The sequence below is a fragment of the Heptranchias perlo genome, chromosome 21 (genome assembly GCF_035084215.1).
Source record: "Heptranchias perlo isolate sHepPer1 chromosome 21, sHepPer1.hap1, whole genome shotgun sequence".
NCBI lineage: Eukaryota > Metazoa > Chordata > Chondrichthyes > Hexanchiformes > Hexanchidae > Heptranchias > Heptranchias perlo.
Genome location: NC_090345.1, coordinates 36180486 through 36195237, shown reverse-complemented (window position 1 = coordinate 36195237; position 14752 = coordinate 36180486). Strand labels below are relative to the sequence as shown.

Genomic DNA, 14752 nt, shown 5'->3' with positions numbered 1-14752 from the left:
GCCCTTTGTTATTTCTTACCTCCACCCATACTGATTCTACTTCCTGATGATCTGAGCCAAGATCCTTTCTTACTACTGTCCTTATGTCATCCTTTATTATCAGGGCAACCCACCTCCTTTTCCATTTTGTTTGTCTTTTTGAAAAGTTAAGTACCCTGGAATATTTAGTTCCCAACCTTGCAACCGCATCTCAGAAATGGCTACTAGATCAAACCCATTTATCTCTATTTGTGCCATTAAATCATCTGTCTTGTTGTGAATGCTTCGTGCATTCAGATAAAGCGCCTTTAATTTTAACTTTTTACTATTTTTCTCTGATTTGACTGTATTCACTATTACCGTTATATTCTCTGTCTCTTCCTGTCACACTCTTATCTTTACCCAAATCGCTACACTGCTTTATGGCCTTGACTTTCCTTTTTAGTTTTATAAATTTCCCCTCACCTGAACCCTTTCCCCCCCCCCCCGCCTTTTTAGTTTAAAGCCCTATCTACGACTTAAGTGTGATATAGTCCATCACACTTAAGATATACCGATGCAAAACAGTCTTAGAAATTATAAAAGATAAAGAAAGCCATAGGTTTCTTACAGATGTCAGTTACATGGTGGGATGCTTCTGTCCTTATAAAACGTCTACTTCAATTTAGCATGGACAGTGTTACGTGAGACCCAGGGCCTGACCTTTCCCTTCAAGAAAATCTGTCTTTAGATCTTTTGATAAAATTAAAATGTAAATTTCCTGTCCTGTCACATTTCGTTTCACTATCAACTTTGTGCCACAAAGTGTAAAGAAGCAAGGAATATCTATCTACCCACTCGTATCTAATAAATTAAAAACTTTGAGTCTAGCATGCTTTTCTGTTTGTCACACTTTTCCTTTTGTCACATTTATTTCCTGTTACTATTTGTTGATTGATTGCCTTTTACTTTGAGCCAATCAGAACTGAACAGGTAAAGAATGTACAAATCAAAAGCAAGGGAACTGGCTAGAAAACTGCTGATGAGAAGCTAATAAGGACTTTTGAAAATAACCAATCCCAAATGACCAGTTGGGAGAACCTACTGATTTTTTTTTAAAAGCCAAACCAATCAGATCCCACAATTATTTATGAACAAAAAAAGTCTCTTATGCAACTGAGAGTTCCAATATCCAATTAAGGATTTAAACAAAATAAAAATATTTTAAAATATATATTTCATAATAACATGATTTAGTTTACTCATTGACTTGTATTTTGTCTTTTAGTACCTCCATTAAAGTTTTTACTTGAAGGCCTCAGCCTTTACATTTTGCCCAGAGCTGAAGGTAGATCCTGCAGTCTAAGCATATGCAATGTGCACAATTTCCTGGGCTGCAACAGTAGCATTTAGTGGACACGTTTTTATTCAATCTCTAACAATACCTTTCAACCCAACGAGGAAGGAGGCATTGCTGGATTTGGTTCTAAGGAATGAGGCGGGCCAAGTGGAGCAATTGTCAGTGGGGGAGCATTTAGGGAGCAGCGATCATAGTATCATAAGGTTTAGAATAGCTATGGAAAAGGACACGGACCACTCTAAAATATAAATACTCAATTGGAAGAGGGCCAATTTAAATGGAAATGGATCTGGCCGGGGTAAATTGGAATCAAAGATTGGCAGGCAAAACTGTAATTGAACAGTGGGCGGCCTTTAAAGAGGAGATGGTTCGGGCACAGTCTAGGCACATTCCCATGAGGCAGAAAAGTAGGGCAACTAAAGCCAGAGCTCCCTGGATGACGAAAGAGATAGTAAGATAAAATGGAAAAAAGGGGCATATGACAGATGTCAGGCTGATAACATAAGTGAGAACCAGGCAGAATGTAGAAAGTTCAGAGGGGAAGTGAAAAAGGAAATGAGAGGGGCAAAGAGAGTGTATGAGAATAGACTGGCGGCCAAAACTAAAGGGAATCCAAAAGTCTTCTACAAGCGTGTAAACGGGTAGTAAGAGGGGGGGGGTGGAGTCGATTAGGGACCATAAAGAAGATCTACTCATGGAGGCAGAGGGGATGACCGAGGTACTAAATGAGTACTTTGCATCTGTCTCTACCAAGGAAGAAGATGCTGCCAGAGTCTCAGTAAAGGAAGATGTAGCTGAGATACTGGATGGGCTACAAATTGATGATAAGGAGGAATTAGAAAGGCTAGCTGTACTTAAAATAGATAAGTCACCTGGGCTGGATGGGGTGCATCCTAGGTTGCTGAGGGAAGTAAGGGTGGAAACTGCGGAGGTGCTGGCCATAATCTTCCAAACATCCGTAGATACACGGATGATGCCAGAGGACTGGAGAATTGCAAATGTTACACCCTTGTTCAAAAAGGGTGTAAGGATAAACCCAGCAACTATAGGCCAGTCAGTTTAACCTCAGTGGTGGGAAAATTTTGGAAAGGATAATCCAGGACAGAATTAACAATCACTTGGACAAGTGTGGATTGATTAGGGAAAGCCAGCACGTATTTGTTAATGGCAAATAGTGTTTAACTAACCTGATAGAGTTTTTTGACGAGGTAACAGAGGGTAGATGAGGGCAATGCAGTTGATGTCATGTATATGGACTTTCAAAAGGCGTTTGATAAAGTGCCGCATGGTAGGCTTATCATCAAGATTGCAGCCCATGGAATAAAGGGGGCAGCAGCAACATGAATACAGAATTGGCTAAGTGACAGGAAACAGAGAGTAGTGGTGAACGCTTGTTTTTCGGACTGGAGGGAGGTGTACAGTAGTGTTCCCAGGGATCAGTGCTGGGATCACTGCTTTTCTTGATATGTATTAATGATTTGGACTTGGGTGTGCAGGGCACAATTTCAAAATTTGCAGATGACACAAAACTTGGAAGGGTAGTAAACAGTGAGGAGGATAGTGATAGACTTCAAGAGGACATAGACAGGCTGGTGGCATGGGCGGACACATGAAATTTAATGCTGAAAATGCGAAGTGATAACATTTTAGTAGGAAGAACGAGGAGAGGCAATGTAAACTGGAGGGCACAATTCTAAAAGGGGTACAGGAACAGAGATCTGGGGGTATATGTGCACAAATCGTTGAAGGTAGCAGGGCAGGTTGAGAAAGCAATTAAAAAAGTATATGGGATCCTGGGCTTTATAAATAAAGGCATGAGAGTACAAATTAAGGAAGTCATGATGAACCTTTATAAAACACTGGTTCGGCCACAACTGGTGTATTGTGTCCAGTTCTGGGCACTGCACTTTAGGAAAGATGTAAAGGCCTTAGAGAGGATGCAGAAGAGATTTACTAGAATGATTCCAGGGATGAGGGACTTTAGTTACGTGGATAGACTGGAGAAGTTGGGTTTATTCTCCTTGGAACAGAGAACGTTGTGAGGAGATTTTATAGAGGTATTCAAAATCATGAAGGGTCTAGACAGAATAGATATAGAGAAACTGTTCCCTTTGGTGGAAGGGTCAAGAACCAGAGGACATAGATTTAAGATGATTGGCAAAAGAACCAAAGGTGACATGAAGAATAACTTTTTTACACAACGCGTGGTCAGGATCTGAAATGCACTGCCCGAGGGGGTGGTGGTATTAGTGGAGCCAGACAGAGGTTCTCTGCCCCTTAGATGGCAGACGATCCAGCAGGCTTGGAAAGATGTCATTTAACATTTGCAAAAATTCCATAGAAACTTACATGCCAGTGCTGCTATCCACTGAACCTGACACATCCACACCCCAGTTCAGACAAAGCTTCAGACCAGAGGATGTCAATGCCTGCAGCATAATGCCAAGGACTTGGCTGCAATGTCAAGAAAAGTTCAGTAACCGTAGCCGGAGAACAAAGATGAGAATTTTATGCGGTGTCTTTTGTCAGAATGGTGCATTGCCACTACACACTTCCCCATAGCATACCCAACCCTTCCCTCCTCCACTGCACATGCTTATACTCCAATCACAACCAGACACTGCACCACTGCTGCTCTCAGAACATGCACCAACAACATTCCGCTTTTACATAATTATAACTGGAATGCATTTCAATGTTCTAACTGCTTTCACAATTTATACTGAACCATTTCCTTGTACATAACCACGACCCCATCTTACTCACAATTTTCTGCTTCCTGCTCTAAGCATGCACACTATGAAACTACATCACACATGTGCACAGCCTTTCAAAGGACCACACACTAACTTCTTGGAGGGCAAGCTGGTGAGCAATACAAGGAAGAGAACCAGAACTGGGGGAGTTCCAGACATCACCCAACCCACCAGTCAAATGGAGTAAGATGCCTTGGAGGTTATTGGCACAGGGACGATGCAAAACATTGGAGATGACTAGGCTGGAGAGCAAGTATAGCAAAGTGTTTGGTTATAGCCCTTACCTTTTTTCTTACAACATCACTAACTCGCCTTTAACATAGTAGAACAGCCCCAGGTGCTTCACAGGGGCGTTATCAAACAAAATTTGACACCGAGCCACATAAGGAGATAATTAGGTCAGGCAACGAGGTAGGTTTTAAGGAGCATCTTAAAGGAGGAGAGAGAGGAGGGGAGGTATAGGGAGGGAATTCCAGAGCTAAGGCACTAGATAGCTGAAGTCATAACTGCCAATGGAGTAGTTATGGAAATCGGAGACGCACAAGAGGTCCGAATTGGAGGAATGCAGAGTTCTCGGAGGGTTCTTTCCTCAAACAATCACACGTTCAGGCAGCATAGCAACCTGGTGCTGCATTGCAATGCCACTCATCTGCTAATGCTTAGCCCCCCTCCCCATGTCATGCTGACCCTTGTCCCTCTCCCCTTTTTCTAGGTCCATCTGTTGACTTGGGCCCTGCAGCTAAAGTGACAGATGGGGACCATCCTTGCAAAGATTCGTTCCAACCTTTCCAAGCATCTGCACAGAAATCAGCACCATGGCTGGTGTAGATAGTGAGCTAGAGGGTCTGCACAGTGATTCACACAGCACAAGTGAGCATAAGCTGGTACTAGTGAAAAGGTCGGACCAGAAAAGGGTCTGCCAGATGTCAACCTCAGGTCCTTGCTCTGCTGAAGAGGACAGAGATGCAGACTTTAGGGGCTCAGCATTTAAAAGAAAGATCTTTCATGAAGGCTGCAGTTGGGCCCTCTTCCCAGGAGTCTGTGGCACCAGTACTGGCATCTCTCAGGGCTGCTCAAACTGGCATCATTCAGGCTCTTGGCTCCATTATGTCCTCCGCCATCAGAAGGCTGGGGTAATGAATAGATAGAGCTTCAGTTGTGTTTCAGGCCTCCTACATTCTGCTCTCCCTCAGATCAGTGGAAGTGCTGAGCCGCAGCCCCATGGTGGTGGCAATGACACAATGGGTGCGGCGTTAACTGTTGGCAATGGTCGCGGACCAGCTGACCATTGAGAGTGAAATCCTTTACAGTTCATCAAGGGTCCTGGTTCGTTGGCAGGTGTACTGATGGCAACAAGAGTGCAGTCTATCACACCCTGCACTTGGGGAAAGCCTGCAACGGTGGGGAAAGCCACAGCTGTTTCCTGCTGGCTCCTGGTGTCCATGGGGAACTTGATGTATTCATTGGCCTTTGAGAAGAGGGCTCAATGAACGGCTTGATGCAGGAATTGACTGCAGACTGATTAATGTTACATAGGTCATCTACTGAAACCTGGAAAATGCCTGAGATGAAAAAAAATCGAGTGCAGCCATGACTTTCACTGCCACATGCCATGGAGTGCTATTTGAGGCAGTGGGTTCCAGGCCCGACTAACAGGTTGCAAAGTTCTGCTATAGCCTCTCTTGAGAAACCTTCTTATGCATTGCTAATTTAAGTGGAGGTAGATGATTCTAGGCCACATTGGCAGGGTAAGAATACCTCTGAGTAGTTCCCCCACCCCCTTGGTGGACTGCTTACAGGCCTGTGCAGCTCCTTAACATTCCCCTACTTGCTGCTTGTTCTCTTCCTCCAGCCAGAAAGAGGTGGCCAAAATGACTCCAATCCTGTGCTGTCTCCAGTGCTTCCTGAAGGTTTTTAAGTAAGTTTAAAGATGCAGCGATTATGAAAACCAGAAACATATATTCAAGTGAAGCTATAAGACTCCAAGCAGATTCCAAAGATCTGAGTACTTGCTAGTGAGTAGATGGCACCTAAATAGTCATTTAAATAGTTTCTGGGGTCAGTCAGAGTTTAATTGTGTTTGGTGAGGGAAGTTTGCAGATTGCCCAGTGCTTATAGATTTCTGCCTCCAAATCAGGACAAAAACAGCATGCCCTTTTTTTGTATATATAGGATGCTCTCAAAACTCTTAGAATTCTAATCCCTTACAGATACAGTGAAATACCCTGATATAATTGAACTTCAGATCATGTGGCACAAGACCAGTTAAAGTCATGTGATTCAGTTGCAGGAGTTTGCCAATTGCTGTAACTCCTGGTTCTGGCCAAGAAAAGGCGGAAATGTAAAAGAAAACTTACTGGGAACTGAATAAATTTCCTGATGAAATGTGCCTGTTTATATTATAGGGGATTGTAAGCCGGAAGTGTATTTTAGAGATAGAATGCATGTCGGGTTTGAGATGGCATTGATAAATTCAATGTTACTGCCTTGGATCACACTCCATATTAGCTCATGACATAAACAGAAGTGTTATTATACCACAAGTTTTGAATGGCAGTGATATTGAAATTTATTTTCTGCATATTACTGAGAAATACTATGGCTTCTGCATATTATTGCATTATAATACACAACAATCTGTGTTTCTTCAATGTGTAACTCATTCCAAACTATTTTAATTACTGTATTTATGTACTTATTAGTTATCCTATTGTAAGATATTTGATATAGTGACCCCAGCAATCCATGACCTCGTAATACCTCTGTTAACCTTTCCTACATCCCACTTGATACTGACCTCCTGTTTCATGTTGATTAAAAGTTGGTGTTGGGCCAAAGCAGAGGAACAGCAGAAGCCTACGTAAATGATCTTGTGGGATGGTGAACATTATCATAATTAACTGCTGTAACAAACTTTAAAAATTTTTCTATATGGGGGACCCCTTGTAAATACTGATGCATTCCCAAGGACCCCCACAATTATTGACGCCATCCCAGGGACCCTGTGTTGTAACTATTGAAAGACAGTGCTAGTTACACAAAGGAAAACAGTGCCTTCATTGTAGAAAACTTTTTTTATTGCTATACAACAGTAGAAATGATGTGTTAGTAAGTCAACAATAAAAAAAATACAGAATTATCAAGCAAGTGCTCACAGCACACGGTATGCCCGGTCCCAGACAGATAGAAACTGTTCTTTCTCGCAGATTTTAGTTTGAAAATCTATGTTTTACCATTAAGAAGAAAATGTAATAACTAGTACTGTAGTATGGGTGGCTAAAATTGGAATAGTGCAAATGGTTGTTACCAGCATTATTTTACAGTGATCATTATAAACTAATGTCTATATTTTTGCACGTGTTCCTCCATCCTTTCCTCACCTGAAGTTGTTGGATGTTTGCTTGGGTAGGGTTCCACAGGCTCCAGTCACTGTCATACCACTTCCCAAACAGCATTATTCACATGCATTGTTGGAAAGCTGTTTGACCATAGAGGGCATCACAGCCAAACATAATCTGGTCCTCAAGCAACACCCAGCAAGAGTTGCTGGATAGCGATCAGGTACATGAAATCTCTCCCATTTTCCCTCCCTACCTCCAAGGCACTGTGAACAGTTGTAGTATCCCTATTACTACACTAGCTGAGATCAACAAACTGCACAAAGCAATAACCTTCCTGGTCTGTATGATTACTGACTGAATAAACTTGCTGAGACATCAGTCTGTATATCTTATTTTTTTAATCTTAAAGTTAACATCTGTCTTCTGTTACAGAGAAAAAACACAAAGAGAGTTCCAAGTTTTCGCAAGCTGCTGAAAACTAGCAATGTGAAGCTTGCAAATAAATTGAAGAATAAACAGTATAAGCAGCAAAGTGTGGCGAAGAAATACAGGAAAGAACAGAAACAGCTTCGGCAAGCTGCTCGAGATGTTTCAGCTAAAACAGGAACGCCTTTGGATCAGCCCAAAAGGAAAAGGCCAGGCAAGTTCCATAGTCTTATGTTGACTTATTATTTATGGCCTCAATGCAGCATATAGTATAGGCAGGACCGTCTGATTATAATCGCTGAATAAATCTAAAATTCCATTTTTATTCTGAGATTACAGGATTTTTCTACTGAATTGGTGATTGTATGCCATGATTCCATCCATGTTTCCATGGAAGAAAACCATGAGTCAATGATCTTAGTATAGAATGACCCTTATCTTTGACCATGTCCATCAAATAGGTGCATTTATTTAAAAATGCTAATTTAACTCATTTTAGGATTCAATCCAATCAGTTCAGTTTATGTTCTAGTTTCTTACCATTTGTTAATTTAAATATTAGGCGCAACAACATTATACCTTGGTGTAGTGATAGTCATGTTTGCATTTCTTCTTCTTCATGAAGTAAAAGTGCAGAACATCTATTTACTACTAATTGAGCCAGGCAAATTTGTATGTATGATTTTTTTTAAAAAGCGAGTTTGTTTAATTTTTTTTAAATGCTGCACACTGACTAAATATATAACAAGTATATAGTTCTGAAAGTCGAAATAATATAACAATGGGGTCAATGAAGAGACTTCAAATGGTGATTGTGTGCCCTTAGGCATGATGTTGCTGAATTATTCATTGTATTTTATGCTAAGTTACCCCAAAAAATATCTTGTAGCACTGCAGATTATTAACCAGTTGCATTGTCCATGAACATAAATAGATGAGGAGGAGGAAGAAATGGAAGAGGATGCTCTTCCTTTAGATATGCTGGAAGATGATGACTTAGAATATATGCAAAGCATGGGTCAAAGGGCATCGTTTCTCACCAGAGATCTTCATTCAAGGTTAGATTTTTATAGTTTCATTTTTCACTAACTTCATTGTGCTGATTCACTATATTTTAGAGGCGATTATATGAGCTCCAGTTATATCATGAATTTGCAGTTAAAGATCTGATATGAGGTGTACTTGAGTAATATAGAAAAGTATCCTGTGCTCAGTTAATTTTTCTCTTTCTCTCAGAGAATCTGGCTGAGACTGGTAAGCACTTTCCAAGTTTTGTGTGAATGTCAATACTGTGATATCCATGCTTGGATCCCCTAGTTGACAGTCCTACTGCAGTATCACTGCCAGGCTGTCTTAGTTATTATGTGGTTAGAAGGTCCGACTCTTACTCTGGTTTTTATTTTGTAGTCCAACACAGATTGCACGCTCCAGTCCCAGAGTTAACTTTTTTTCTTACAGTGGCATCATATGTGTGCGAGGTGTCCTTTTGGGTCAGGACAGTATTTCCTATATCTTAGCAAACATTTATTACTAGTGAATTATTAAGTATAACAAGTTAATTTTAGTTTTTCTAACTATAAAACACTGCTTTGATCTGTTTGGGAAGTTAACCTCAAGTAGTAGTGAAGCATGTCTGTGGAATTACTTTAGTTTACTATATTTAGAATATGTGCCTTTTTATTCTAAGCTGCAAATATATTGTGTTTTCTCCACAATTGCTAATCTGTTCTTTTGCACTAAATATTGGTCCATAGTTAAACTGATGTAATTATTTGTTATATTCCAGTGAACCAATCCATGCCAAAAAACGAAAGAAGGAAAATATGGTGGAACAGTATGAGAAGGTGCCAAGAGATTTGCAAACTGAACCTGAGAAGGAGCTTATCCACCTGTTGCCTATCAAAGACAAGCGGGGTATCATTCCTCAGTCAATAGAGAGACCAAGTAGGAAAATACTATTTTGTTTGTGCTCCTTTTAATATAAACTTGATACGGTTATATATTATTTTTAATAAGTGTACAGGTTAAATAAAATATCTTTGCTGGTGGATGTAACTCCTGAATAACTGTTGGTCCCCATCACGCAATGGCATTAAATAATTTCACAGAAGAATTAAGATTAATATTGTATGATACAGTTTAGTTAACACATGGTAGTCTTCAAATTAATGGAGAAAAGTAGCCTCTAATTTTTAAACAGGGCATTGTGTACTGTATTAATATTATGGAAGTAGCTTGTAAAATGTCTTTTAAATCTAGGTCTACTAGATGGACTGGCAGTTGAAAGATTGCTTTCTTAAAGTGATTTGTATTTTGATTGTAATATAAATATTACAATTTTTAAATTGTGTTTATATCAATATTGTGAAAAGCACAAATTTTGAAATAACAACTTGCATAAATATAGCACTTTCAACGTTAAAAAAAAATGCCACTACACTTAAAAGGGACATGAGGAAAATATGGCCACTGAACCAAAGAAGGGGTGACCAAAAGCTTGGTCAAAACAGTGGGCTTTACGGAAGGTCTTAAAGGAGGAGGGGCAGGTGGATAGATGGAGGGATTTAGAGAGGAAAATCCAAAGCACGGGGCCCACGTGGTTGAAGGCCTGGCCACCAATGCTGGGGCGGAGAACGTGGGGGACACAGAAGAGACCGGAGTCAAAGAATTGAGATCAGGAGTGAGGGGGTTGTAGCACTGGAGGGGTTTGGCGATAGGGAGGAGTGACGCCATGATAGGATTTAAATACGAGGATGATCATTTTAATTGGCTCCAGATCCCCCAATGCCTCCAATGTAGGTCAACGAGGATTTGGATAATGGGTGAGCAGGACTTGGTGTGGGATGGGATATAGGAACAGGAGTAGGCCATTTAGCCCCTCGAACGTGTTCCACCATTCAATGAGATCATGGCTGATCTGTGACCTAACTCCATATACCCACCTGAACCCCATATCCCTTAATACCTTTTGATAACAAAAATCTATCAATCTCAGGTTTAAAATTAACAATTGAGTTACCATCAACTGCTGTTTGCGGAAGACAGTTCCAAACTTCTGCCACCCTTTGCATGTAGACGTGTTTCCTAACTTCACTCCTGAAAGTCCTGGCTCTAATTTGTATGCTATGTACCCTTGTCCTAGACCCCCAACCAACGGAAGTAGTTTCTCTCCATCTCCCTTATCAGTTCCCCTTAATATCTTAAAACTTCGTTCAAATCGCCCCTTAATCTTCTAAATTCCAGAGAATAGAACCCTAGTATGTGTGATGTCATTGGGAAAATGCTGGAATCCATTATTAAGGAAGTAGTAGTAGGACATTTGGAGACTCAATACAATCAAGGAGAGTCAACATGGTTTTATGAAGGGGAAATCATGTCTGACAAATTTATTAGAGTTCTTTGAGGAAGTAACGGGCAGGGTGGATAAAGGGGAACCAATGGATGCAGTATATTTGGATTTCCAAAAGGCATTCGATAAGGTGCCACATAAAGGATTACTGCACAAGATAAGAGCTCATGGTGTTGGGGGTATATACTGGCATGGATAGAGGATTGGCTAACTAACAGAAAACCAAGAGTCAGGATAAAAGAGTAATTTTCAAAATGGCAATCTGTGACTAGTGGGGTGCCGCAGGGATCAGTGCTAGGGCCTCAACTATTTACAATATATATCAATGACTTGGATGAAGGAACAGAGTGTCTTGTGGCCACATTTGCTGATGATACAAAGATAGGTAGAAAAGCAAGTTGCGATGAGGACACAAAGTGTCTGCAAAGAGATATTGACAGGTTAAGCAAATGGGCAAAAATTTGGCAGATGGAATATAATATTGGAAAATGTGAAGTCATCCACTTTGGGAGGAAAAATAAAAAAGCAAAATATTATTTGAATGGAGAAATACTACAAAATGCTGCGGTACAGAGGGATCTGGGTGTCCTCGTACGTGAAACACAAAAAGTGAACAAACAGGTGCAGCAGGTAATCCGGAAGGCAAACAGAATATTGGCCTTTATTTCTAGGGGGATGAAGTATAAAAGCAGGGAAGTCATGCTACAACTGTATAGGGTGCTGGTGAGACCCCACCTGGAGTACTGCGTACAGTTCTGGTGCCCTTATTTAAGGAAGGACATACTTGCATTGGAGGCAGTTCAGAGAAGGTTCACGAGGTTGATTCCGGGTTTGGAAGGGTTGTCTTATGAGGAAAGATTGAACAGGTTGGGTCTATACTCATTGGAGTTTAGAAGAATGAGAGGAGATCTTATTGAAACATACAAGACTCTGAAGGGACTCGATAGGGTAGATGCTGAGAGGATGTTACCCCTTATGGGGGAATCTAAAACTAGGGGGCATAGTCTCAGAATAAGGGGTCACCTGTTTAAGAGGTAAATGAGGAGGAATTTCTTCTCCCAGAGGGTCGTGAATCTTTGGAATTCTTTACCCCAAAAAGCTGTGGAGGCTGAGTCATTGAATACATTCAAGGCTGACTTAGACAAATTTTTGATCAGCGAGGGAGTCAAAGGATATGGGGAAATGGCGGGAAAGTGGAGTTGAGGTAAAAATCAGATCAGCCATGATACCATAAGACCATAAGAGAAAGGAGCAGGAGTAGGCCATTCGGCCCCTAGAGCCTGCTCCGCCATTCAGTGAGTTCATGGCTGATCTGATTTTCACCTCAACTCCACTTTCCTGCCTTTTCCCCAAATCCTTTGACTCCCTTGCTGATCAAAAATTTGTCCAACTCTGCCTCCATAGCTTTTGGGGTAAAGAATTCCAAGGATTCACAACCCTCTGGGAGAAGAAATTCATCCTCATTTCCGCCATAAATGGACGACCTCTTATTCTGAGACTATGCCCCTTAGTTTTATATTCCCCCATAAGGGGTATCATCCTCTCAGCATCTACCCCATCGGGTCCCCTCGGAATCTTGTATGTTTGAATAAGATCTCCTCTCATTCTTCTAAACTCCAATGAGTATAGACCCAACCTGTTCAATCTTTCCTCATAAGACAACCCTTCCATACCCGGAATCAACCCAGTGAACATTCTCTGAACTGCCTCCAATTTGCATTTGTATGTCCTTCCTTAAATAAGGGCACCAGAACTGTACGCAGTACTCCAGGTGTGGTCTCACCAGCACCCTGTACAGTTGTAGCATGACCTCCCTGCTTTTATACTTCATCCCCCTAGAAATAAAGGCCGATATTCCGTTTGCCTTCCGGATTACCTGCTGCACCTGTATGTTGACTTTTTGTGTTTCATGTACGAGGACACCGCAGCATTTTGTAGTATTTCTCCATTCAAATAATATTTTGCTTTTTTATTTTTCCTCCCAAAGTGGATGACTTCACATTTTCCCACATTATATTCCATCTGCCAAATTTTTGCCCATTCGCTTAACCTGTCAATATCTCTTTGCAGACACTTTGTGTCCTCATTGCAACTTGCTTTTCCACCTATCTTTGTATCATCAGCAAATTTGGCCACAAGACACTCTGTTCCTTCATCCAAGTCATTGATATATATTGTAAATAGTTGAGGCCCCAGCACTGATCCCTACGGTACCTCACGAGTTACAGATTGCCATTTTGAAATAACCCTTTTATCCTGACTCTTGGTTTTCTGTTAGTTAGCCAATCCTCTATCCATGCCAGTATATTACCCCCAACACCATGAGCACTTATCTTGTGCAGTAATCTTTTATGTGGCACCTTATCGAATGCCTTTTGGAAATCCAAATATACTGCATCCATTAGTTCCCCTTTATCCACCCTGCCCGTTACTTCCTCAAAGAACTCTAATAAATTTGTCAGACATGATTTCCCCTTCATAAAGCCATGTTGACTCTCCTTGATTGTATTATGAGTCTCCAAATGTCCTGCTACTACTTCCTTAATAATGGATTCTAGCATTTTCCCAATGACAGATGTTAGGCTAACTGGTCTATAGTTACCTGCTTTCTGTCTCACTCCCTTCTTGAATAGGGGTGTTACGTTTGTGGTTTTCCAATCCGCTGGGACCTTTCCAGAATCTAGTGAATTCTGGAAGATTACAACCAATGCATCCACGATCTCTGTAGCCACTTCCTTTAAGACCCTCGGATGCAAGACATCAGGTCCAGGGGACTTGTCAGCCTTTAGACCCATTAGTTTACCTAGTACTTTTTCTATAGTGATTGTTTTTAGTTCCTCCCTGTCCTTTGCCCCTTGATTTTCTACTATTACTGGTATATTATTAGTGTCTTCTGTGAAGACAGATTCAAAATATCTGTTCAATTTCACTGCCATTTCCTTGTTTTCCATTATTATTTCCCCAGTCTCATCCTCTAAGGGACCAATGTTTACTTTATCTACCCTCTTCCTTTTTATATACTTGTAGAAGCTTTTACTGTCAGTTTTTGTATTTCTTGCTAGTTTACTCTCTCAATTTATTTTCTCCCTCTATTATTCTTTTAGTCATCCTTTGCTGGTTTTTAAAGTTTTCCCAATCTTCGGGCTTACCAGTAATCTTTGCCATGTTGTATGATTTTTCTTTTAACATGATACCATCCTTGACTTCCTTAGTTAGGCATGGTTGGTTCACCCTTTTTTTTTGGAGTCTTTCCTCCTCACAGGGATATATTTTTTGTTGTGAGTCATAAAATATCTTTTTAAATGTTTGCCACATTGTTTGATCTCATTAAATGGCCTACTCCTACTCCTCCTATCTCTTATGGACTTATCTCTTCTTGTAATGTAACCCATGGAGTCCAGGTATCATTCTAGTAAATCTACGCTGCACTCCCTCCAAGGCCAATATATCCTTCCTATGGTGCTGTGCCCAGAATGGAACACTGTCTCCAGGTGTGGTCTAAGCAGGGCTTATGGGCAACAGAAAATGAGTTGAAGTTTATGGAGGGTGGAAGATGGGAGGC

At 40.9% G+C, this 14752-nt stretch overlaps 1 protein-coding gene across 1 annotated transcript in view; it reads left to right on the top strand.

Annotated features, from left to right (window-relative positions):
- noc3l (NOC3-like DNA replication regulator) overlaps positions 1 to 14752 on the top strand; it is a 63004-nt gene that overhangs the window by 4600 nt on the left and 43652 nt on the right. Inside the window, exons 2-4 of the mRNA XM_068002468.1 lie at positions 7848 to 8055; positions 8776 to 8899; positions 9628 to 9785. Coding sequence (XP_067858569.1) covers positions 7848 to 8055; positions 8776 to 8899; positions 9628 to 9785 — 490 coding nt within the window. The remainder of the gene's footprint in view (positions 1 to 7847; positions 8056 to 8775; positions 8900 to 9627; positions 9786 to 14752) is intronic.